Source organism: Amphiprion ocellaris, chromosome 19, assembly GCF_022539595.1.
Source record: "Amphiprion ocellaris isolate individual 3 ecotype Okinawa chromosome 19, ASM2253959v1, whole genome shotgun sequence".
NCBI lineage: Eukaryota > Metazoa > Chordata > Actinopteri > Pomacentridae > Amphiprion > Amphiprion ocellaris.
Window position 1 is genome coordinate 1,906,792 of NC_072784.1, and position 27,194 is coordinate 1,933,985.

At 39.4% G+C, this 27,194-nt stretch overlaps 2 protein-coding genes across 2 annotated transcripts; both read left to right on the top strand.

Moving 5' to 3' along the window:
- The first annotated feature begins 2,645 nt into the window (after positions 1-2,645).
- Positions 2,646-13,374, top strand: LOC111578007 (serine/threonine-protein phosphatase 4 catalytic subunit B). Its single transcript, XM_023284570.3, has 9 exons — positions 2,646-2,803; positions 4,887-5,174; positions 6,136-6,187; positions 6,444-6,494; positions 7,211-7,312; positions 8,349-8,522; positions 8,880-9,006; positions 10,011-10,200; positions 12,539-13,374. Exons 2-9 carry the CDS (start codon positions 5,065-5,067, stop codon positions 12,666-12,668), a joined length of 936 nt encoding a protein of 311 aa, XP_023140338.1. The 5' UTR covers positions 2,646-2,803; positions 4,887-5,064; the 3' UTR covers positions 12,669-13,374.
- A 998-nt stretch (positions 13,375-14,372) lies between these two features.
- Positions 14,373-27,072, top strand: aldh3b1 (aldehyde dehydrogenase 3 family, member B1). The gene is made up of 10 exons (XM_023284572.3): positions 14,373-14,560; positions 18,365-18,534; positions 18,680-18,790; positions 19,281-19,401; positions 21,097-21,182; positions 22,578-22,659; positions 23,038-23,430; positions 24,381-24,547; positions 24,630-24,729; positions 26,454-27,072. The coding sequence occupies exons 2-10, from the start codon at positions 18,373-18,375 to the stop codon at positions 26,639-26,641; spliced, it is 1,410 nt and encodes a 469-aa protein (XP_023140340.2). The 5' UTR covers positions 14,373-14,560; positions 18,365-18,372; the 3' UTR covers positions 26,642-27,072.
- The last annotated feature ends 122 nt before the right edge of the window (positions 27,073-27,194 follow it).

Below are 27,194 nucleotides of genomic sequence, written 5' to 3' on the forward strand. Positions count from 1 at the left end.
ATAAATAAGAAAAAAACGGTGCAAAAATTGCCCATAGCATTATATACAGATGACTTTATTCTTAAAAAAAAAAAAACAACAAACATGTAGAAGACTATATACAGAGGATCAGGTTTCAGGTATAGATAGATCGACAGATGAATCCTTACTGTGAAAATATTTAAAGACATTGAACATTGTGCAATATAAGGTCAGTCAGCAGCCACAGTTCATGCACCAAGAAAACTTTTATGCATTTTTTAAAAATAAATTTTCTCCATTTACAAGGCAGGGAGATAACCGAAACTTCTTCCTTAATAGTTCCTGTTTAGTTTGTATGCTGTGGTGTCAGGATTACTACACGTGGAAATGAATATCAAATTAAAATCATTTCCATATCTTGACAAGTTGTTGCGATCAAAAAGTAAACTAAAGCTGCAAGCAGCGTTGGACGGGTCCTCGCATCCTTGCTGGTCGGCGAATCCACGCACATCCACCAGGTGGCGCTGCGACCGAGAGTGCATGTCGGCCTATGGATGCGATGAGGGCTGGACTCTGATCACACGTGCAAAATTTCAGGCAGATTGGAGCATATTCAGGCTACTTCTAGAGCTTTTCCTGTCCATCCACCAGGTGGCGCTGCGACCGAGAGTGTATATTGGCCTATGGATGTGATCAGGGTCAGACTCTGATCACACGTAAAATTTCAGGCAGATCGGACCATGTCCAGGCTAGTTATAGAGCATTTCCTTCCAACCACCAGGTGGCGCTGCGACCGAGAGTTTATGTCGGCCTATGGATGTGATCAGGACTGGACTCTGATCACACCTGTAAAGTTTGAGGCAGATTGGAGCATGTTTAGGGCAGTTACACAGCAGTTGATGTTTCATGGCGAAGCATCAAAATTCACGAGGCCGCCATGGCCACGCCCTCAGACTTAAGGTGAGCATTTTGATAACTTTTGATCACCCATGCCTGGACTACATCCTGGCCGAATTTCAGCTCTCTCGGTGTTACCCTATGTGAGTTTATAGCTTTTGAAAATGTACAAAAATGACCCAAAATCGTCAAAACGTATGACATATAATTCAAAATGGCCGACTTCCTGTTGGGTTTTGGGCATGGCTGTCAATTACATTTTGGTGTGTCTTGACGAGTTACATATGCCTACCAAGTTTCATAATTCTAGGTGACACGTACTGGCCGTAGTAAATGTTTGAAATTTTCCAGGTGGCGCTATGGAGCCATTTTGCCAAACACATGTGCAGTTTCCCTAAAATCTGAAATGGGTTGCCGGTCCAGATATGTGTGGTAATTTTGGCGAGCATTTGAGCATTTTTAACCTGTCAAAAAGTACTTTGTTTATTCCGGCAACGATACGTTGCCACGGCAACAGCGTTTTATGAATCGTCAAAATCTTCACACTGTGCCATCGTCAATGTGAAGCAATTTTCAGAATCATATGACAAAGTATCAGGCAATGGCACGTGCAAATGTAATGACAATTTCTTCCTGTTGCCAATAGGTGGCGCTATGAGTATTTCTAAATTTATGAATGTGGATGTGTTCAGAACCGGACTGGTGTCCATCACATCAAGTTTGGTCCGGATCGGATCATTTCCAGCTGAGATATTAATAATTCAATTTTTATGGCGAGAAATCGAAATTCGGCGCAATGCCACAGACACGCCCCTTGATGACGAGTCACTATTTTCTTTGGGAATCATCATCAATGTGTTCAGGCTTATGTCACCACATTTGAGGTGAATCTGATCAACGTGCTAAGAATAGTACATCAAAGTGTGAAAAATGTCAATTTCCTGCTACCACAAGGTGGCGCTATGACTGTGAATGTATATAACCACATGGATGTTGTCAGGGCTGGACATTGATCACACATGTCAAATTTCAGGCAGATTGGACCATGTACAGCTGAGTTAGACACCACTTCCTGTTTCATGGCGAAGGATCCATTTTTTTGGGAGTCGCCATGGCCACGCCCTTTGAAATGAAATGAACATTTTGATAATTTTTCATCAGGTCGCGTGTTTGCATATATTGGCCAAATTTGACGTCTGTCGGACTTATCCCCGATGAGTTATTAATTTTGAAAAATTTATAGCTAATTCAAGATGGCCGACTTCCTGTTGGTGTTAGGGCGTGGTCATGATTGACTTTTTTGGGTTTCCTGATGTGCTGAATATGCATACAAAATTTTGTAGCTGTACATGAAACATCGTGCAAGTTGGCCTAATGACCAAATTTTCAATTTTCCAGGGGGCGCTATGGAGCCATTTTGCCACACACATGCGCAACTCCCATAAAATATCAAATTTTTCGCCAGTCCTGATGAGCATGCCACGTTTGATGCGTTTTGGGGTATGATAAGGCCGCCAAAAAGGCAATTCAAAAGTCCGGAAAATAATAATAATAATAATAATAATAATAATAATAATAATAATAATAATAATAATAATAATAATAATAAATAATAATAAATAATTCCTTGCATTCCAATAGGGTCTTCGCACCATTTGGTGCTCGGACCCTAACTAGAATGAGTCTGACAACCTGCTGTAGAATGAAGTCATCTGTGGACTGTGAACTCCACGCTGACGCTCGTCACCGGCGGCTGTCGGGAACGAGCAATGCGCACTCCCTACAGCGGAAGCTCCAGTGGCGTTCATGAGCACGGCAGGAGCGAACCGGCACAGGCGATACCGGGGGAAGAAGTGGGGCCGGTGAACGGCGAGAGAAGCCACCATTCACGGAATGAAACATATTGATGTTTGTTTCCCAAACCTCTGCTATCGCTCTCTTCACGGTAAACACTATTTCTTTTGTTTCGTCGACTTAGATCGTTTGAATGTGTGCCGCTAACGGTAGCTAGCCGAGCAGCACTGACGCCGTATTCTAAGTAAGTTAACCCGGTTAGCCCGCTAACACAGAGCGTTTCGTAACCTAACCTATTTTAACATTTAATTAGCACGGTTAAGTATGCGTACGTGTTCGGCATCGGCTGGCAGACATTTGTGCTCGCGTGTAGGACAGATTCCCAAACAAAATGGTCGGCTAACTTATCAAACAATCAGTTGTTCGCTGACGTCGTTAGCAGTGATGTAAGCTAACGTGCTAACGGTTAGCTCGCTACTAAGCTACGCCCCGAGGCCTCACATTCCTGGACGGAGACCGTCAGCTCTCCGAGGTCCTCTGGTCATCTGGACTGTGTGTAAACCGACTAATATGTCATAGCGCTTTTCTGATCGTCGTTTAGCTCAGACCCGGTTTAAGGAAACTGTAGTTGAATTTGTTATATAATTATCGGAAGCTAAACTGGTTTATCCGGTTACTTCAGTGCTGCTGTGTTCATCAGCATCAGCTTAAATGGGACACAATATATAAGGAATTTGGTGTTTTTTGTTAGTGTCACCCTAGGAATATGTAAAGAGAATAATAATAATAAATAAAAGAAACTATAGGAAGAAGATCAGGGAAAAATTGTATTAATAAAATATCTACAAATATTTACAATCTACAAAAGAATATATAGCGTGGGCCGTAAGTTTCCATACATAGGAAAATGTATAATGCATATTTTTACACGCATAACTTCACCTGTGCTAATGCAAGTTCATCAACAGTGGAAAACACGTATTAACCCTCGTGTCGCCCTGCAGGTCAAAATTGACCCGGTTTAAAGTTTGAAAATGTTGAATATTTTAGTAACTAGGAAAGCTTCTGATGTCCACATTTTCAACATTTTTGGGAAATCTTTGAACATTTTTTGGTGGAAAAAAAGAAATGTTAAAATGTTAAAATATAAGTTTTACTAATATATGTCATGGGGCTGCACAGTGGCGTAGTGGTTAGCACTTTCGCCTTGCAGCTAGAAGATCCCTGGTTCGCGTCCCGGCTTTCCCGGGATCTTTCTGCATGGAGTTTGCATGTTCTCCCTGTGCATGCGTGGGTTCTCTCCGGGTACTCCGGCTTCCTCCCACAGTCCAAAAATATGCTGAGGTTAATTGATTACTCTAAATTGCCCGTAGGTGTGAATGTGTGAGTGCTTGTTTGTCTGTATATGTAGCCCTGCGACAGACTGGCGACCTGTCCAGGGTGTCCCCTGCCTTCGCCCGAGTCAGCTGGGATAGGCTCCAGCACCCCCCGCGACCCTAGTGAGGAATAAGCGGTGTATAGATAATGGATGGATGGATGGATGGAATATATGTCATCACTTTAGATATTTTGAGGATTTTTTTTTGGAAGATTTTTACTCATTTTTTAAAAATATTAACAAGAATTTTCTTGCCAAATTTGGGTGATTTTTTTTTTTCAATAAAACTTTTAAGGGAAACTTTTAAGGAATGTTAACAGCTTAGAGTCCGTATGAGGACTCTAAGCTGTTAACATCCTCCCAGTTCTGATGTGAATCTGGGAACATGAATAATAAAATGTCAAACAGAATCACTGCAGCAGAGATGTGGTTTTACAGCTACGTTTATCTGATACGGACAGAATAACCGATGAAGATGTTTGAAAAATACTAAACACAAATTATACACTGCTGAACAAAATTAAGAAACAGCAAGCAACATTTTTTGGACACATCGTAAGGAAAGAGACCCTAGAATATATCGTCACAACTGGAAAAGTTAATGGGAAGAGAGGACGAGGCAGACAGAGAATGAAAATGATAGCCGGACTGACATCATGGAATGATCAACAGTCACAAATCAGAAAGCAAAAGATCGGATTAGATGTAGCGAAACGATCGAATGGCATGGCACTAGGTTGATTGATATCCAGATATTTACCAGCTACAAAGGAATATACAAACACAGTAGTGCAGAATGATAATTGCTTCATTGCTGCTTCTGAATCCGTTTACAGCATTTCTTTTCCTCCTACAGTTTCTTCTTCTGATCAGCATCAGATCAAGAGCCTGACGTCGAAGAGCTGAAGAGCCCCGTCTGTTTTTGTCGCGGCCGTCTGAAACCGTTGCCTTGAGGAAAAAGAGGCTGGTGTTTCAGTGACCCCTGGAGTGTGAGAAGAGGAGTGTGTGAACGAAGTGTGTGAGCAGCTCTCCCTATGTGTGTGACAATGGGGGACATCAGTGACCTGGACCGACAGATAGAGCAGCTCAGACGCTGTGAGCTCATTAAGGAAAATGAAGTCAAAGCACTGTGTGCCAAAGCCAGGTAACGAATGAAACTGGCCTCTGTACTGACAGGGAAAACAGTGTGAGTGTTAGAGATGATAAATGTATGGACAGCATCGTCTAAATCACGCATGATACACCTGTTGATTTAGGAAGCTAAGTTACTGAATAGTTGTTTATAATATGCGCTCAACTCAACTTTGTCTTTTATTGCATCATTGACTGTCAAAGTTTTATTGTGTTTTATTCTGAAGACTTTCTGCAGTTGTTTTTCATTTTTATCTGTGTAGAGTTAGCATGTAGCACTCTTTAATTATATTTTTGTAGCCTACCTTACAGTAATAATAATGCCACTAGACCCAAGCTGTGTTACAGGTCACCTTTTTTTTAAATAGAAGCTTATCTTACCCTTGTTAACTACCTTCCGTGATGTCCTTTAATTATGTACTCTTGTCTCTTTGCAGTATTTATTGAGTGTCAGATTGCACCTGGATATTGGCAGATGATCAGCTAACTCAGATTGGGATGCAGGGCCGAGTTATTTATCAGTCCAGCCTTTAATTTGAACGTGGGTTCTGTCTGCTGTTGGTTGTCATATTATTTTGTCTTGATGGAGGAGCAGAATTAAAAAGCCTCCCCGAATTCTGTGATGCTGTGCAGTCAGCTTGACAGGCGGCTGCAAGAGGTCACAGTTTTCAGCCTGAATTTTTTGTGTGGCTTATAGTTGCTTTTCAATGGTGTTAAAGTGTTTGGCCTGGCAGAACGTAGCAAAAGGTGCAGGCAGATCACTCAAGAATTGTGATATTGCTTTTGTTTAGACACTGTAATGAGCTGTATATGAGAGTTGGTTGCGACATCAGACGAGAAACAAACAGAAGAGACACCAGCCAGAACAGTGGATGTCTTTAGCCTTTTCTCATACAACTACAGGTGTTCCTGTATGTTCTGTCCCTGTAATAGAACATGAAATAATCCTATATATGTGTGCATGTTTTTTTCAGAGAGATTCTGGTTGAAGAAAGCAATGTCCAGAGAGTAGACTCTCCTGTCACGGTAGGCAACATCCGAATCAGAAAAGCCTTTATTGCTGAGTGAATACACACAAGGAATTTGACTTGGTGTACAGAGAGCAGTAGCTAGCAGCAACAACAACAGACAGTAAAAGAATAAACAAACAAATCTGAGAATTCTAAATAAGAAATGCTACAAGTACAACAAGTGTACATCTATTGGCTCCAGTTTGCAGAGAAATTGACTAGGAGTCAGTAAAATGTGGTCTAACTGTGTTTCTTCTGTTTTTTCCTCACAGGTGTGTGGTGATATACACGGTCAGTTCTATGACTTGAAAGAGCTCTTTAGAGTAAGTTTCTTTTTCTTACATACTGCTCACTACAGACTTGATCGTCTGTTTTTTTAAGATGTCAACGTGTTAAATTTTCTAGCTGGCTGGTGCAGGAGAGACGTCCATGACTTTATCCAGATGCAAAAGAGTGCTTAACACAACCCTTAAATGATGGTTTGTTTAGTCTATCCCCATCTTGTAGCATTTTGTATGAAAACAATTGTGTTTAAAAATAATCCTTCAGACCTAATTGAAGCAACAGCATGGCCACTAGTTTTAGGAAGACACCTTAGCATATCTTTTAGAGCTGTGGCTGACAGAAAATGTGTGATTGTCTGGAATTGGCTCAGGTTTTATTGTTCATGCTGGTTGCTGGGTTTCTTCTGTGGCTGAACAATGTGATAAATGGAGGGGTTGCATGTTTTTCTGTACCTTGGATGTTTATCTAATCAGAATTGCCATTAGAGTGAGCACGCTTTGATAAATAAGGTGCAGCTTCATCTTGTTGCGTTGTGCGTCCTGGAGGACAGCTGGAGTTGGTGGACAGACTGTTGTTGTGTATGTGGGTGTGTTGGTGAGCAGCTCCTGGCAGATTGATGCTAGGTCGGGTTGACGCAGGTCCAATCCCACAGAGAACGCTGCCTGCATTATTTATGATGTGGACTGGACGACTGATTTACATTAAATCTGTAGTTTGCTGCTGTTAACTTATTTTAAATCTCCGCCTGTGACAGGTTGGTGGGGACGTCCCGGAGACAAATTACCTCTTCATGGGCGACTTTGTGGACAGAGGCTTCTACAGTGTGGAGACCTTTCTTCTGCTGCTAGCTCTTAAGGTATTCATGAGTTTTTATCTGCTGCTGAAACCCAACCAGTCACGTTTTTTTGGCAAGAATGGAAGGAGTATGTTTCAAACAAATACAGGAAGTCCTCGGTTTATGGCATCCTCCACCTACAGTATTTAGTTGTTACGTTGGAACTAATTAACGAGCAGAGCGGACGAATACGTCGTCACGGCTTTGTTTCCATTCTCCGGTTGTACTCCACCTTGGATTGTGCTACATTCACTAACTTTTTGCCCTTCATTATGGCTCCCAGGCGTAAGTCATACTCTTCTGATGGCAAAGAAAACGGTGATGGTAAAAGCTGCAGCTGTCCAACTCGTTAAACTCATGCTGCAAAATGAATCGTGAGTTGCAGTAAACTTGACTTCTTGATATCCATTACAAACAAAGTGAAAACTGCAACAACACAGAATAAAACAACATAAATTTATGTAAATAAATCATTTTAACTGAAACAGTCAGTCCAAAAATGAAGTTAATAACTTATGACATTCCCTCTGTGGTGTTTACAAAGCAGAGAGCCCTGCCTGTGAAAAGCTAACCATCAAAATAGCGGACAGGAAGCGACAACTGTCAACAGACAACTTCAAAATAAAGGCTTTTTCAAAATAAAAGTACATCGATGAGTGCCTTAAGGGCAACACACCATGGAAGTGAAATTAGATTTAATAAAACGCTCGGAACACCAACGAACATCTGCATTATTAGATCAAGTTGTAAAAACAGTGCAACATATTCTTTATCTTCTTGTAAAATGATTCACACATGCATGAAAGTCGTTGGTATTCTTGACTTTTATGAAGAACTGATCGATATTGTGATGCACGGAACAGTTTTGTTTACATTTTCATTCCAACTTACGGCTAAAATCAATTTACATTGATCTGCAGGAACGTAACTCCGTCGTAAGTGGAGGACCTCCTGTAAATAAGATGAAAACGGTGTGGCTAAAGAATCACCTGTTACTGATGTATGCGCACCTATCAAAAGCATTTATTAATGAATTTTCTTCTGCTCTGCTCCGTAGGTGCGTTACCCAGACAGGATAACCTTGATCCGGGGTAACCACGAGTCCCGGCAAATCACCCAGGTCTACGGCTTCTACGACGAGTGCCTCCGCAAATACGGCTCAGTCACTGTGTGGAGATACTGCACGGAGATATTCGACTACCTGTCTCTCTCTGCTATCATCGATGGAAAGGTGAGATGCATGACTGTGTGATTTTTTTCTACATTGAAGACGATAATAATGATTATGCTGAATTCTCGGACGTGAAGTCGTTCTATGTGAATGTGTTCTCTCCTTACCTGACTCAGTTTCTGATGTAAGATAAGATAAACTTTATTGATCCCTCCTCAAGGAAAGTCACATGTTAGAGCAGCTGGATACAGATAAGGCAGAAAGAAGCACAAGAATTACGTAAAGTACAACAGGCCTAAAAAATAAAGATATGGTATTGAAAAAGCTCCCACAGAGACAATATACCAGCATGATGAGTCTACATGTGATTCTGTCAGTTTCATTTGATTCTATGTATATTCTCTGAATGTTCTTCAGATCTTCTGCGTACACGGAGGCTTGTCTCCCTCCATCCAGACCCTGGACCAGATCAGGACCATTGACAGAAAGCAGGAGGTTCCCCATGATGGGCCCATGTGTGACCTCTTGTGGTCGGACCCTGAAGGTATCTACAGACTTTGAACCCTTGTGTCGTCCTGCAGCTCAAAATTGACCCGTTTTAAAGTTTGAAAATGTAGGGGAAAAAATCTATTTTCACAGTGAAACTTCTGATGTCCACATTTTCAAAAATTTTGGGGAAATCTTTGAAAATTTTTTGGTGGAAAAAAGAAATGTTAAGAATGTTTCTTAAGAACATTCACAAAAAAAAAAAATTTAACCAAAATCCATTTTTTTGTAAATGTTCTTAAAGAAAATATTAGAAGTTTGACTGATAAATAAGTAATCACTTTAGATATTTTTACAATTTTTTTTGGAATATTTTTGCTAATTTTTAAAAAATATTTGCAAGAATTTTCCTGCCAAATTTGGGGGATTTATTTTTTTGTTTAATTGAAACTTTTAAGGGAAACTTGTAAGGAATTTTCTTTGTTAAGGTTTTACAAAATTTCAGGAATTTGTGGAATTTTTTTGCTGAATTTTGGGATTTTTTTTCAGACAAGGAAACAACATTTTCACAGTGAAATATCTGATATCCACATTTTCTACATTTTGGGAAGTTTTTGAAAATTTCACTGGATTTTGGTAGATTTTTTTCATGAATGTTCTTAAGAAAATATTACAAGTTTTACTGATATATATGTAATCACTTTCGATATTTTTGGGATTTTTTGGAAGATTTTTACTCATTTTTTGAAAATATTTACAAGAATTTTCTTGCCAAATAAGGGGGATTTTTTAAAAAATAAAACTTTTAAGGGAAACTTTTAAGGAGTTATTGGATTTTTTTTCCTCAAGGTTTTGCAAATTTTCATAAATTTTGGGAATTTTTTGCAGGATTTTTGGATTTTTTGGCGCCTGTAAATGAGGACAACAGGAGGGTTAAACACTCCATATTTACAGAAGTGTGTGACAGTCGTGTGATTATGGTTAGATGTAGAGGAATAACTTTCAGTGGTGCGGTGTAAGAAGCAGATATTTACCTGACCGGCTTCCTGTTCCTACCTTCAGACACCACAGGGTGGGGCGTGAGTCCCAGAGGTGCCGGCTACCTGTTCGGGAGCGACGTGGTGGCTCAGTTTAACGCCGCCAACGACATCCACATGATCTGTCGAGCACATCAGCTGGTCATGGAGGGTTACAAGTGGCACTTCAACGAGACCGTGCTCACTGTGTGGTCGGCGCCCAACTACTGCTACAGGTAGGTCGCTATGGAGACCTCAGGTAGACGTGATGTCACCGATTCAGCACAGAAACACTGTGAGGTATTTCAGTGGAGTACAAACACTGCAGCAAAGATAGGATCTGTGGCAGCGGTTATCAGCAGGCGTCATGCATCCCTGCTGGTCAAACAACAACAAAAAAAAAACAGGTTGAACTTCTGAGTCGGTTTCATGGAAGTCTTTGATAGATTACTTCGTCTTTGTTCTGGCATCTGATAGGCCTTCATACACGTCAGTCTGCTGCTCCAACTGGATCCCCTTAGTGGTTTTTCTCCTTTCATGGTTTGAAAATGTCAAAAAATTTTCAGTGAAACTTCTGATGTCCACATTTTCAACATTTTTGGGGGTTTTATTTGGTGGAAAAAGAAAATGTTTCTTTAACCCTCGTGTCGTCCTGTGGGTCAAAATTGACCCGTTTTATAGTTTGAAAATGTGGGGGGAAAAAAAATATTTTCACAGTGAAACTTCTGATGTCCACATTTTGAACATTTTGGGAAATCTCTGAACATTTTTTGGTGGGAAAAAAGAAATGTTAAAAATGTTTCTTAAAAACATTCACAAAAAAAGTACCAAAATCCAGCGAAATTCACTGAATTTTGGTTGGAATTTTCTTCTTGAAGATTTTGCATTTTCAGAAATTTGGGGGTTGCAGAAATTTTAGGTGAGGAAATTATTTTTCGGTGCCCATAAATGAAGACAGCTAGAACTCACCACCAAAGCCCACTGTACTGTGTAAACTCTAAAACAGTTTGATGCTGCTTATTTAACACTGAATCACTGTAAATATCAGGAGAAAAGCGTGTTTTTAGGGTCCGAGCACCAAATGGTGCGAAGACCCTATTGAAACCGTAGGGTTTATTATTTAGATTTTTTTCTCTCTTGAAAAAATACATTTCCAGACTTCTGCACAGTTTTTAATGGAAAAATGTCATAATATGTAGAACAATACTGTAATTTATGCATTTAATTCTCAAAAAGAATCCAGATTTTCCCAGTTAAATGTACATATTGCTGTGCTGGTAATGGAAACATGCTGCAGTATTGATGACAAGGAACATTTCTACATTTATTACATGTAAAACATACAGTTTGTTACTGGTCAAATTGATGAACGGACATGTGTTTTAATATTTATGACAGCTTTAACTGCAATTGTTGCTAAAAATACACATATTTAATGTTAAATACATGAACTGTTGTGCTGATGATGGAAAAATGCTGGAATAGTTATAGTAAGTTGCACAAACTTTATTTTATGTGGTATTTTCATGTAAATTTTCAAATTTTTAAAGGTTAAAACTTTTTTTGTAGTAAACTATGGAATAAAGCACTTTTTTTTAACCCAAACATCAACAATATCAATAGATTTCTTTATCATGAATGTAGAAAATGTTTTACCATAGTTTTACAGTAGCATTCTGGTGACCACAGCTGCTGGAATTTTATTGTGAAAGCAGCTTCTTTTGTTTTTAAATGTACAATTCTCTCCTGTTTGAATGATGCCTTAAACTATATTTAATAAGCGCTATAACGTGGTTCAGGCTGAAGCTTTAAAGCCCCGTCTACACAGGAGATATTTCAGCCACATTTTTCTGCCGTTTGTCTCACAGATCTGACAACAGACCTGCCTTTTATTTTAATCAGTACAGCTGTCGGCACACACCTGCATCTGGGTGACTGCATTCCCCAGCATGTTTTCACGCCTTTTTCTTCAACTCACAAACATGCTTGACACAAGTAAATAAAATAAATAGCACAAATGCACAACCCTGATGAACACACTATATGGGATCTTCTGCATTGAACCAGTAGAGGCTAAAAAAAAAATCCATTACAGTGGAAGGACAGAAAAACTCCATCTGAATGATGGTTTATGGGGTTCAGCTTGTACTTTTCTGGGCCTCGCTCACAAAAGAATGAAGTGATTTGTGAAATTGATCTTGGAAGCTCAAAGCCTCAGCAGTCATACACTTGTTCTGATCTGTAAAAACAGATCAGAAAATGCTCCAGCAAATTTCGTTGGATTTTGGTAGATTTTTTTTTTCTGAATGTTCTTAAAGAAAATATTAGGTTAGTTTTACTGATATATGTGTAATCACTTTAGATATTTTTAGGAATTTTTGGGAAGATTTTTACTCATTTTTTGAAAATATTTGCAATTTTTTATTTTATTAAATTTTTATTTCTCACCAAATTTGGGGATTTTTTTCAGAGAAAGGAACGATATTTTTTTGGTGCCCACAAATGAGGACAACAGGAGGGTTAAATGACTTTTCATTAAAACGCAGCCCTTTGTTTGTCTCTTTTATCAACCAGATGTGGCAACGTGGCGGCCATCCTGGAGCTGGACGAGCATCTACAGCGGGAGTTCATCATATTCGAGGCGGCGCCGCAGGAGACCAGAGGCATCCCCTCCAAGAAGCCAGTAGCCGACTACTTCCTGTGAAGTCTGTGAGCGTCGAAGCCTCCGGTACCATTTCACACCAGCCGCCCTCCATCCCGCCGCCGAACGCTTCTGTCGGCCTGAACTCACAGCAGTCAGACAGAAAACCTGCCAGAGAGCTTCAGCCTGAACCGCTGGATTTTCTGCCTGACGGAGCCTCCGGTCGCTGTGGAAGGTGTCGGGGCGAGGCGGACCCCGGGCCCATGACTGTTGTCTCTTCATCCTCCTCTCTGTAGATACAACACCCTCCTCCCCCTGTAGTTCTCTTTTTTATGATGAACTTTGTCATTTAGTTTTAGAAGTATCTGGAAGGAGTTAGGTGTTTCTTGTTTATTTTCACCGACATGCAGTTGTAGGAAATTTCACACTTATGTCATTTAAGGAATTCCTTCGACGCATATGTTCTCTCTGTTTTTGATTTTTTTTTTTGTATAATTGTCGCTGCCAGAATGAAATATGAAACGGCCACTCACCTGCTCCCCTGCCCTGTTTCTGCTCTTCTGTTTAACTGTCATGTGCGTCGCTATTTAACACGCCGAGTGCTGCCGCCGCTCAGCGCCGCAACAAATAAACACCAGAAATGTACTGACTCCTGCTGGAGGGGTCGCTGTATTCACCGTCGTTTTCTCTCTTAATTCCTTTTAATCTACAAAGCTCTGTAGGTCTGTCAATTTTGATATTGTGAGAATAAAGTTTTGTATCAATGCTGCTCCAGCGGTGTCGATAAATGCATGGACTCTGTCAGAAACTGCAGATATCATGAAGTTAGATTCCAAAGCAGGGGTGTGCAACAGCGGCCCGTGGGTCAAAACCGGCCCCCCTGTCTTTTTTTGTTTTGTGTCGCTTGTCTTATTTTTGTAATTTGTCTTGGTTTTGTTGTTTTTTTGTCTTTTTCGTCTGACTTTTGTCGTTTGTCTCATGTTTTTGTCATTTTGTGTTTCCTTTTTGTCTCGCTTACGTCGTTTCTCATTTTTTCGATGCTTTGACTGTTTTGTCTAACTTTTTCTCTTTGATTTGTTTTGTTTGTCTCGTTTTTGTCATTTTGTGTCTCATTTTTATAATTTTTGTCTTGATTTTTTTTTGTCTGACTTGACGTTTTGTATTTCCTTTTTGTCTTGCTTGTGTTTGTTGTCATTTTATTCCTTTCTTTGTCATTTTTTGTTAACACTGAGGCTGAATAATCTTCAGTTTTTTCATGATGTTTTATAAAATGATAATTCCTTAAATGTGAACATTTTCAGAATGTACTTTTTTTGCACGAAAAGGAAAAATGTGACGTTTCCATTATTTCTAATAATATTTGGAGTTTGACACCCCTGGTTTAGAACAAAGGTTAAGTGCTGTATTTGGTTGTCCACATCTGGAATGAAGATGGGGTTTTAAATGCTTACAGGGTTTAACCCTCCTGTTGTCTCCATTTACAGGCACCAAAAAACATAGTTTCCTAGTCTGAAAAAAATCCCAAAATTCTGCAAAAAAATTCACAATTTCTGAAAATTTGCCTGCAGGATGACAGGAGGGTTAAGGATCAGACTAATTCCTGGGTAGGTTTTCTGTGGTCTTTGTAATTGGCACATTAAAGTATCGATCTTAATACACTGATATCGTTCAGTATCAACACCAGCGCTGGTATCGGTACTGCTGACGTTCAGATCGATCCACCCTCCTCCACTCCCCGGGTCAGACAGGGAGACGGGGTTAACTTCCGCGGTTAATTTCCCTCTGTTGGACTAGTTTTGGTCCAGTTTTTCTGGCTCGACGGACCTCGCCCACCCCTCCCACTTCTTCCAAAGCTCTAAAGAAACCGAAGGAGGAACAACACCCGGAAATCAGAGCTCATCCCGGCTCTGTCTGCAGGAGGACGAACGGTTTGAGACGGAACGGACACGAACACGGTGAGGTTTATTCTGGATTGAAATAATGTTTTCTCGTGCATGAATGGCCACGAGTTCTCGTGTCTAAGCCGGGAAATGTGTGAAGTAAACAAAAAAACAGCTGTATGTTTAATTAATTGTAAAGGAGATTACTAACAACATGCTGCTTTTCGTCACACAAGGCAGCTGTAAGGTTGCAGAAATAATCGTCCTAAAAGTTCACTTTTAAGTTAATTAATTAATTACTACTGGTGCAGCTGTGGGAAATATATCAGTTCATGTTTGTTTCTGCACATTTAACCAGAGCTGCCGTACAGTCGTTAGATTATTTAGATCTTCTTCACTAATTTTACCTGCGAAATGACTTCAGGTGCGCTCCTTAAATCCACTACTGTCTGTTGAAGTTATTAAAATAAGCATCTCCAGAGCTAGACTCACTGATTTGCTGTCTTCTATCTGTTGTATGTTCTGTTGAAGTGTCTGGTTCATGTGTTCTCATTGGGTTCTGCCACCCGTGTGTTTTTGTCGAACCGGCTCATCTGGTCTGTAAACGGGGTGTCTCTCTATCTGTAGCTCACCAACGTGTAGCCACAGGAATGATTGTTGAAGCTATAGCAGCTGTCAGCTCTCTGGAACTGTGAGGCTGAAGGTGAACATCCAAGAGCTGCTCAGGCATTTAAGGAAATGCTGAACATCAAACCTGACAGTTAACTAATGGTTCAATTAACCCTCGTGTCGTCCTGCGGGTCAAAATTGACCCGTTTTCAAGTTTGAAAATGTGAGAAAAAGAATGTTTTCACAGTGAAACTTCTGATGTCCACATTTTCAACTTTTTTGGGAAATCTTTGAACATTTTTTGGTGTAAAAAAAGAAATGTTAGAAATGTTTCTTTAAGAACATTCACATAAAAATCAACCAAAATCCAGCGAAATTCACTGGATTTTGTTTAATTTTTATGTGAATGTTCATAGAGAAAATATTAGAAGTTTTACTGATATATATGGAATCACTTTAGATATTTTTAGGATTTTTTTTTGAAGATTTTTACTCATTTTTTGAAAATAGTTACAAGAATGTTCTTGCCAAATTTGGGGGATTTTTTAAAATAAAACTTTTAAGGGAAACTTTTAAGGAATTATTGGAATTTTCTTCCTGAAGGTTTTGCAAATTTTCAGAAATTTGGTGAATTTTTTTGCTGAATTTTTGGATTTTTTTCAGACAAGTAAACAATATTTTTTGGTGCCTGTAAATGAAGACAACAGGAGGGTTAATGTCTCTTAATTAGAGTTAGAAACACTTGATTAGGACTCAGAGTGATCCAGTCTTAATGCTGCACTGCTGTGGTAAATTATTACTTCGAGAAGGAGGCGGAGCCTCGGAGGAGTTACTTGATGATCTGTGTCCGTCTGTGTGCAACTTTACTCAAAAACAGACTAACAGATTTGGATGAAATTTTCATTAAAGGTCAGAAATGACTCAAGGACCAAGTGGTTAGATTTTAGCAGTGATGCAGCTTATAGTCTGGATCCACAGATTTGTTAAAGATTTCTGTATTATTGCCGGATGGCGTCACTGTAACCATGACAACAAGTGAACACTACATCAGCTGATTGTGATCCTACTACAAATCCACCGCTGAGGACCCTGAATGTTTATAAAACTGTAACTGTGAATAATTCCTACTTTTTACAGAAAATTTTAATAGTTTGAAGACATTTTAAAGTCATTTTGGATCCATTTCTAGTAATTTTTTTTTAACCCTTCTCAGCCATTCTGGACAATTAACTCATTTTGGATAGATTTTGAACAGTTAAGGAGGATTTTGTATGAGGTCAAATTTGAGTCATTTTGGACATGTTTTTATTGTTTTTAGTCATTTTTGGAACCCTTCTAAGCCATCCTAGATGTTTAACTCATCGTGGACAGATTGTGAACAGGAAAAGAGGATTTTTTGAGCAAGTTCTGGTCAAATTTCTAATCATTTTGGACAAATGTGGAGATCTGTTAAAGATTTCTGCATCATTGCCAGATAGCGGCACGGTGTCACTGTAACCATGACAACAAGGGAACGCTACATCAGCTGTCTGCTGATGATCACATGACTGTGATCCTACTACAAATCCACCACTGAGGACTTGTCAGGACTTAAGTCGTGTGTCCACTTGGTGTGTTTTTCCTGCATGTAAACAGAGAACGGTATACTAATTATTACATACTATTGTGTAAAAATGCGCCGTATCTGAAAATTACCCGCATGGTGGGCGGTCACTAGGCGGACCACTACTGGTCACATGACAGCTTTCAGCTTGAGAGTCCGGTAGATGCGTCGGACCAAAATGGCGACTCAGTCATAAAGTTTCTCTTTTAATTCAAAAACAGTTCAGCAAAAAGTATTTCTGAAAGCATTTGAGGTGAGAACTAATGTGTGCAGCAGCTGAATCTGTCCTGGTTTTAGTTCACTGATGACTAGTTTAGATATTTGACCAAAGTTTCACGATGCGTTGAATTTTTAACTCTGCATCGAATTTGTATAAAGTAGAAATCGAGTCTGTTTTATGCAAATGAGCTGTGGCCAGCTCCAGGAATCGCAGCTGGAAACGCACCATAACTAGACCAGCATGCAACATGGTGCGTTTCACATAGACAACGAATGGGATGCAGAAAATTATGAGATCTGGTGGACTGTACCTTTATCCATCAAAATCATACAAGGACTGAGCATCCTAAGCGGAGTACTGGGCTCTCTGACTGCTTTTCTTGTTGACCATTGTGTTGATTAATTGCCATTTATTAGTTAAGAAACAATCATTAACCTGTTCCAGCCTCTCAGATGGGAAAATCTTGTTTTCCTTTTTAAAAAAAAAACTATTGACCCAGGACACGGCTTTAGTTTCAGGAAATAGACGCTTTAGATTCAGACTCAGCTCAACTCAACTCAGCTTTATTTATAAAGCGCTTTAAAACAGCAGCCGCTGAAACAAAGTGCTGTACAATAAACAATGAATTAAAACATTAAATCAATAAATAAAACATACACATATTAAGACAGCAGCACAATAAAACAGAAGCAGAGTCTCATGCTGTGTTAAAAGCCAGTGAATAAAAATAGGTTTTAAGTTTTGTATTAAAAACCGACAGTGAGGGAGCCTCTCTGATGTGCATAGGGAGATTATTCCACAATCTGGGAGCAGCAACAGAGAAGACTCTATCTCCTCTGAGCTTCTCAGAGGACTCAGGGGGGAATGGTGTTTGGAGTCGACCTTTCACATACCGGCAGTCATGAGATCTGTTATATAATATAAAAACATTCACTTCATCTCACAGTAGCAGAACATTTGACTCATCAGCCAATGGATAGACTGGTGAGGTGAGGTGACAACAGATTATCAATCTTTATTTATTGGTCATTGCACATTTTCATATACAACGAAATTTCATTTGAGCTGCCCTGCCAATGACAGCTCCGGCTGCTGTGCAGTGCTGCGTGCACCTTTCTTGAAGAAAAAAGAAAAAGGACATGTTGGGATCTGGGTAGGGATTGCAGAGGGTAAAAGAAAAAAAAATGTTTATATGTGTAAACATTTTGTTCTGGAATGTGGACCTGGTAGGTTCCTGTATGATTGAAGTTGTTGTTGTCAGAAACCCTTAATAAGGACTCAGAGTGATTGAGCCTTAATGCTGAGATGAATTATTGATCATTGTGTTGATTAATTGCCATTTTTCAATTAAGAAACAATCATTAACCTGTTCCAGCCTCTCAGATGTGAAATCTTGTATTTCTTCATGTCCAGTTAATTGAAAGCTGAGATTTGTTCTGTCTCTCAGGTGGAAGTATGGACTCCCACAGTGAGGTGGTGGAACGGTTACGATCAGCGTTTCGTTCAGGAGTCACGGTGCCGGAACAGTTCCGTCGAACGCAGCTGATGAAGCTCATGTCGATGCTCAAAGAGAACGAGGAGAAGTTTGTAGTGGCGCTGCACAAAGATCTGGCAAAGGTACGAGACTGTTTAGATTTCATCCAGACCCATGAACACCGTGATGGAATCCCCCAACACGTGACCATACAACTGCTCACGTCTGATGCTGCTGTCTGTCTGCTGCACCACAATGAACACAAACCTACTTGTGTTTGAACTTCAGCCCAGATTTGAGGCGTTGCTGTCCGAGCTGGACATCGTGACCAACGACCTTCACCACACCATCTCCAACCTGTCCAGCTGGATGCAGCCGGAGTACGTCGAGAAAAACCTGGTAGGTTCAAGATTTTATTCTAAGTAAGTTGAGAAAAGCATCTTCATTTCTGCCTTTGACAAAAAGATGAGCTATATATATATATATATATATATAAAACAATAGAAACAGATGAGAGACTGCTGTCAGAGTGTCTTTATTTTCTCTTTATTGGTGTTTGTGAAATGATTATGTGACTCCTGCTGGCTGTGCTCCTCCAGAATAATACAGATATTCTTGATCTTACGTTATATCTTTAAGGACTTATGGGTCGTTCCAGAGCTGGAGGACATTTACATCAAATTTCAAATAATCCATGTAGAAAATACTACAACATGCAGTTGTTGTGTGAATGTATTTTGTCGTTTTCCATCTCATTTCTGTCATTTTCTGTCTTGTTTTTGTCGTTTTCTGCCTTGTTTTGTTGTTTTGTGTCCAAATGTCTCCAGTTCTGGAACGATCCTTATGCTGCTACTTGATTTATTTTCAGTATTTCTTTTTCTGCTTCCAGGCCACAAAGTTCGATGACTGTTTTGTTCAGAGGCAACCGTTAGGAGTTGTGTTGATCATCGGGACGTGGAACTACCCTCTGCAGCTCCTCATCCTGCCCATGGTTGGAGCCATTGCTGCAGGTATCTCACACTGAATGATTCAGTGAGACAGATAATTATCATATAAAGACACAAAATGATAAGAGACACACAAAATAACTACAAAAAGGCACAAAATGACCACAAAACATCTAAAATTACCACAAAACAGACTGAAAATGACCAAAAAAGAAACACAATGAGCACAGAGGGTTCTACTGTGAGCCGTTGCCAACGCCAGAACAACTTGAAAAAGTTGCAAAATGACCACAGAGACACACAAAATGACCACAAAACACCTAAAATGACCACAAACCAACTGAAAATGACCCCAAAAGGCACTAAATGACCACAAAAAGACCTCAAATGCCCACAAAAGTCTGAAAATAACCAAAAAAGAAGCAAAATAAGCACAAAGACACACAAAATAACCACAAGAAGAAACAGCATGACTACAAAAATGCACAAAATGACTACAGAAAAACAGAAAATGACTCAGTGAGACACATAATGATCATATAAAGACACAAAATGATGAGACACACAAAATAACTACAAAAAGTAGCAAAATGACCACAGAGACACACAAAATTACCACAAAAAGGCACAAAATGACCACAATAAGACTTAAAATGACCACTGAGGGGTGACTGATCTTTGGAGTTGACATTTATCATGACAACATATAAAAATCACTTCCTCTCAGAGCAGAAAACATTTGTGTCATCAGTCAGTGGAAAGACTGGTGAGGTCAGATGACAGCAGATGATATGTACGATGCTACATGTAAACATTTGTGATGGAATGTGGACCTGGGAGGTTCCTGTATGATCAAAGTTGCTGTTGAAATGCCACCACCTTAAAACACAATGAAGACCTGTTCATCCGTTCACCTGCATGTCAGTCTCATGTGGAGCCTTCTGCAGCAATAGTTTGGATTCTCAGCAGCTAGATTTGATGTAAGACGGGTTTCAGAAAAGAGGAAACTATGTACAATGCCAGTAAAAGATTTTACCTTGCTTCGATGTTTTTCTAGCACCAACTGGCTGTACTCATTCATAAAAGAATGGGATGAAACTGCACTTTCCTGATGTGACCAGTCAGATTAAGACCAAGTTCAATGCCATGATTCTAGCCAAAGGTGGATCAACTAAATACTGACTTAAAGGGGGCAAATACTTATGGAATCACTCATCTTACATGTTATGTTTTTGATTAGTTGGCATTATACTTTGTAGAAACATGTTTTCACTTTGACACAAAAGAGTCTTAGAAGAGCCACATCGTTCATAAATGCCAACAAATAGTCCTGTAGCATTAAATGGAACGTCTGTCCAGTAACTGTTGGCCACTGTGGGTTTATATGAAGTTATTTAAAAAGGTGACATTTTAGGTGAAGGGGGAGAAGTGAACTACTATTATACTGTGTATATTCCAGACTCCAGGGTCGGTTTAATTTGAGAGAGCCGACAATCAGAGCAGAGTTGGAACCCTTTGGGGAGACAGAAGCTGCATAAATATCCACAATAAGAAAAATAATGAGCTTTTTGAAATGTAAATGATGAAAACACGCCAGCAGAGCCCCAGAATGAATCTGTTTCCCTGAAAATGTCCCTGATTTGTCCTGAGTTTGGAAGAGAACATTTCACTGCAACAAACAGCTGTAGAAATGTGAAAATGCAGCGACTGTCAGCGTGGTCATGGATGTGTTTTTTTGCTTGGTGTTTCTCCGACTAGGAAACTGTGTGATCCTGAAGCCTTCAGAGGTCTCCACCGCCACCGACAGTCTGATAGCAGAGCTGGTCCCCAAATACCTGCATCAGGTAAAGGAAATATGTCAACCAGAGGGCACCGATACACTCAGGGTTTCATTTTCAGTAATCACAGTTCTTTAACTATCTGTATCAAGGTCATTTACATTTTGTGCTTCCATATTTCTAGATGTCAGACTTCTTAAAACTCCCAGCTATTGGTTTCAGCTTCTATCTCCTTTCCAGTTTGCTTTTACGAACACCTCTCCTGCTCTCTGTCCACCTAAAGATTGCTTTTTGAATGACAGAAAGCAAAGTCAGGATTACTTTGGAATATCAGTTATTTTTTGGATTGTGCTACATTCACTAACTTTTTGTCCTTCATTATGGCTCCCAGCGTAAGTCAGACTCTTCTGATGCTTGGAAGAAAAGGAAGTGAAATTAGATAGAATAAAACGCTGGAACAGGAAGAAACACCGACCAACATGGGTCACGTTGTAAAAACAGGTCAACATATTGTAGTGACCCTCTGTGATGAATGAGTGAGACTTTATCTGGTTCTCTGCTGGTTTATTGAACCTTCACACAGGCTACTGTGGACCGTAGCCAACGCCAGAATAACTAGAAAAACCCCATAATTTAGCTCCAGAATTAGCTGCCGTTCCCAGCTCTCTCTACTGCTGACTCTCAGCCAATCAGAGGTGAGCTAACTAAACATGGTACGTTCACTGACATTAGGGAAATCTGGAACTGAACAATAAACATTGAAACATCAACAACAACATCAGTCCGTTACAATGTTCTGTTATCTTCTAGTAAAATGATTCATACATGCATGAAAGTTGTTGGTATTCATGACTTTTATGAAGAACTGATCAATATCGTGATGCACGGAACGACTTTGTTTACATTTTCACTAGAGTTCCGACTTATGGTCAAAATCTGACGTAAGTCGAGGACGTCCTGTATTTTTTTTTTACAAAAATTCATGTTTTTGTTTTGCATTTTGTTAAAACTATCGATAGTAACATTAATATTTAACTTAAATTGCAGGAAAACATCTTTAGTTATTAGCTCTCAGTCAACACATTTTATTTTTCCTAATTTGCTTCCTAGATTTGAGGATATATTAGTCCTTTAAAGAAACCAGTAACACTCAGCCGTCTCCCTCATCATGGTTTCCAGATACAAGATCTCATACATTACCAGAACCACTATCTCTGCTTCAAAACTGAACAAAATGAGGGAAAAACAAGTCTGGAAACAGCTCCTTTCAAGCCCAGAGGTTTGGCTTGTGACCTAAATATAAATCCACTTTTTAATTGCTTCTATTTTTGTTTGTATGAATACTGGACTAAACAAATGTTCCTTTCTTATACACAGTGTTCATGGCAGAGAACATCCATAAAGAGACCTGAGAGCTGGTCTCAGTAAATGTGACACTGACTGGACTCTTGTTTTTTTTAGGACTGTTTTGCAGTTATTAGTGGCGGAGCAGAAGAGACGAAGGCCCTCCTGAAGCATCGATTCGATCACATCTTCTACACAGGTAAAAGCCTCCAGGAGCACAGAATCTCACATCAGTGTCCAGTATTATTACTGTTTCAAGGAAAGGACTTATCCATCAGAAATGATCCGAGGAACAACTGATTAAATTGTGGGGGTGTTTCTGAGTCCCATCAGTTCCCGCCACCCGCTACATATTTAGGTCACGTGATTCGGTATCCGTACATAACGTACACATGCAGAACACACACCTGTGCTCAGTGTAAGGTCATTTTTTTTAGAAGATTTCATCCGTTGGAAGTGATATGACTGAGCAGCCTTGGTGGAGGACTGAGCTTTCTGAGTCAATTCAGCTGATGCATTGATCTGAAAACACTGAACTGTTGGTGTGACGTCTAAATGCAACTCTTCCCTACTTCAGGTTCTCAGAACGTGGCCCGCTCTATCCTGCAGGCAGCATCCGTTCATTTGACCCCGGTGACTTTGGAGCTGGGTGGGAAGTGTCCCTGCTTCATCTACGGTCAGGTAAACATTCTCTATGCCGCTCGCCGCTTGGTGTGGGCCAAGTTCTTCAACGCCGGCCAGAGCTGCGTGGCTCCAGACTATGTGCTCTGCTCCACGGCCATCCGGGATGCCATCCTGCCCGCCATCCGCCAGGCTCTGGAGGAATTCTACGGCAAGGAGCCTCAGAAGTGCCCCGACTATTCCCGCATCGTGTCGCCCCAACACTGGACTCGTCTGATGGAAATGCTGGGAAAGACCAGCGGCAAGGTGGTGATAGGAGGAGAGAGCAACCAGGAGGAGAAATACATCGGTAGGTTAGGCTGAGAGTCACTCATATTTAGCCTAAAATAATAAATACAGTCACATAAACTACCGTTCAAAAGTTAAAACTCCCACTTTTATTCATGTGCTAACATAACTGCACAAAGGTTTTCTAATCATCAATTAGCCTTTCAACACCATTAGCTAACACAATGTAGCATTAGAACACAGGAGTGATGGTTGCTGGAAATGTTCCTCTGTACCTCTATGGAGATATTCCATTAAAAATCAGCTGTTTCCAGCTACAATAGTCATTTACCACATTAACAATGTCTACACTGGATTTATCATTCATTTAATGTTATCTGCATCGAAAAAAATGCTTTTCTTTCAAAAATGAGGACATTTTTAAATGACGCCAAACTTTTGAACAGTAGTGTAATAAAATATAGCAAAAATACATTAAAAATATAGCAAAAATACAGTAAAAAATATAGCAAAAATACAGTAAAAATATAGAAAAAATAGAGTTAAAAAATATAGTAAAATTACAGTAAAAATATAGGAAAGTAGGTCGGTATTAAATGAGTTCATTCACCATCTGATCAACTCATGATTGTTTACATTGTTTGTTAATCTATTGATTGTTTTCTTTTGATCAGTTGTATGCTTGGTAAAATGTTCATCAGTGTATCTCTAAGCTGAAGATAATGTTCTTTAGTGTCTTGTTTTAACTTCTTTTCCTGAAAAAAAAAGATTTAAGCTGATTAATCAATTATCAGAACAGTTGCTGATTATTTATTCGCTGACATCTCCTTGATTAATCCTTGCAGCTTTTTTTTTAGTAAAATCGTCATTTATAAGTGACTAAAAGTTGTGTAAATCTGGATTTAATGGCATTAATTCAACATAGAAAGGCTGAATGGCTCTAGTCTGTTTAATGTTCATCATAAATGCCAGATAAAGGAGGTATCAGCTCCTGTCTGTGTGCTTTCTCAGCTCCCACAGTGGTGGTGGACGTGGCTGAAGACGATGTCCTCATGGGAGAGGAGATCTTCGGCCCCATCCTGCCCATCCTCACCGTGGAGTCTCTGGAGCAAGGCATCTCCTTCATCACCAGCAGAGAGAAGCCTCTGGCCCTGTACACCTTCTCAGACGACTCTTCTGTAAGAACACTGAACTGTTCCTCCTCAGAGCCCTAAACATGATGTCTGCTGTTTATACCGGTGGTCTTCTTTCTGTCTGAAGGCAGTGAAGACGGTCATGGAGAAGACGAGCAGCGGAGGATTCTGCTCTAATGACAGCATCATCCACATGAGCCTGCCCAGCCTGCCCTTTGGAGGAGTAGGTAGGTGGGACTCATCAATGACAATCATTCATGTGACTATCCTATTAATGTGAACTATGGTGAGTTTAAGCTGTAGCTTTATGGACACAAAACCAGGTGGTTGTCTACTGAATAACTATAATCAGGCAGCCTTCTGTGTAACTCTGAGTCAAACATGGGGCCCGTGGGCCAAAAGCGGTCCTCCAGAGGGTCCAATCCGGTCCTCAAAGTGTAAAAATTCCAGAGGAGACATTAACTGCAGATTGTAAATTAGTAAAACTATAAATTTAAAATCATTTCTACACCATGACAAGTTGTTTTGATCAGAAAGTAAATTACTAGATTGTTCATTGTTCTTTTGTCATTTTGTGTCTCACTTTTGTAATATTTTGTCTTGTTTTTGTCTGACTTTTTGTTGCTTTGTTGTTGTTTTGTTTCCTTTTTGTCTCGCCTATTTTTTCTTGTCATTTCGTTCCCTCTTTTTGTCATTTTTTGTCTCATTTGTGTTAAATTTTTTTTTTGTCCCTTTGTAACTTTTATCAAATTTTTTGTCTCTTTTTTGTTTTGTGATGTTTGTCTCGTTTTTGTCATTTTGTGTCTTGTTTTTTGTCTGACGTCGTTTGTCGCATGTTTTTGTTTTGTTTGTCGTTTCTGTCATTTTTTGTCTTGTTTTTGTCGTTTGTCCATTTTTTGTTGCTTTGTAACTTTCTCATTTTTTGTCTTTTTGTTGCGTGTCGTTTGTCTATTTTTTTTGTCGTTTTGTGTTTTTTGTCTCACTTGTTTTTTTGTCTATTTTTTGTCATTAGGTTCCTTTTCTGTCATTTTTTGTCTCTTTTTTTGTTTTGTTTCATGTTGTTTGTCTAATTTTTTGTCGTTTTGTTTTTTTTGTAATATTTTGTCTTTTTTGTCTGACGTCGTTTTTCTCATTTTTTGTCATCTTGTGTTTTCTTTTTGTTTTGCTTGGCTTGTCTATTTTTTGTTGTTTTATTTCTCGCTTTTGTCATTTTTTTGTCTCGTTTTTGTTGTTTATCCATTTTTTTGTCACTTTTAAACATTTATCTCATTTTTGTCTCTTTCTTTGTTTTTTTCGTGTCGTGTCTCATTTTTGTAATATTTTGTTTTTTTGTCTTTTTTTGTCTGATTTTGTTTTTTTTATATCATAAAGTAAAATACCATGTTGTTCACTGTTCTTTTGTCATTTTGTGTCTCGTTTTTGTAATATTCCGTCTGGGTTTGGGTTTTTTTGTCTGACTTTTGTCGTGTCTCATGTTTTTGTCGTTTTGTTTCCTCTCCGTCTTGCTTGTTTTTTTTATTTTTGCCATTTTGTGTTTTGCTTTTTTCGTTGTTTTGTGTGTCGTTTTTGTCATTTTGTTTATCTCACTTGCATCGCTTTGTTTCTTGCTTTTGTCATTTTTTGTCTCATTTTTTTCGTTTGTCCAGTTTTTTTGTCGCTTTGCATCATACTGCTTTGCAGTCTGAATAAAAGCAGCATGATGCAAATTCACGATGATCAGCGTTAAAGGGTTGAAACAGCTGTTGCTTTTTCAGTAAAAATAATATGATAAATTAACCTAACAAGCTTAAATATTGGGGTTAAGCACCTACAGTATTTATTTTTGGTGTGAATTTACCAAAGTAATTTACACATTAAGGATTAAAAACCTGCAAAAATTCACATAAAATAGAAAGTGTAAGCGATGATAATAAAAGGCCTTCCTGACCAGCGTCCTCCTTTCTCCATCCAGGGGCCAGTGGTTTCGGCTGCTACCACGGCCGCTTTGGCTTTGAGACGTTCAGCCACCGGAGAGCCTGCATGCTGCGAGGCTGGGCTCTGGAGAGGATCAACAGCCTCCGCTACCCTCCCTACAGCGATGAGAGGCTGGGCTGGCTGCGATGGACCACCTCACCCAAGTTCAGCTGCTCCATCATGTAACGGCAGGCTGGGGAGTGTGTGAGTGTGGAAGAGAAAATAGGTTTTAGACTGTATGTGACGGTGTGAGTGGAATATGATCAACAAGCCTGATGGGAAAATGTTTATGTTAACATTCCTCTTCATGCTTCACGTCTCCTAAAGCAATCACGCCAATTTTAGTTTCACATCTACAGCGTTTTAGCAGATATCTAATGCTGTTTTCTTGTACCTTTAGTTCCACTTTCTGTCCACTGAGTCCTTAGTTTTAAATTTTCCTAAACACCTGGTGTGTCTGAAATCTTTCCACAGTAAGAATCTTGTCACAGTGTTAATGTTTAAACAGATTTAGAACACATTTTATATAGTTTTGGTTGGTTGGTTTATTATTTTCTTTGTGATTGTCTTTTACTATTGAGTAATGTAAATAAATTTGAAATTATACTGCTTAAAAAGTTGCTTTTTTTTCACAGAGAAACCGTCAGCGCTGTATAAAACCTGGCCTAGAAATCGCAGCTAAGAAAAACGTCACTTTTTAAAAGTTGGGGTGAGGCACTGTTTACATGTAAGACAGTTG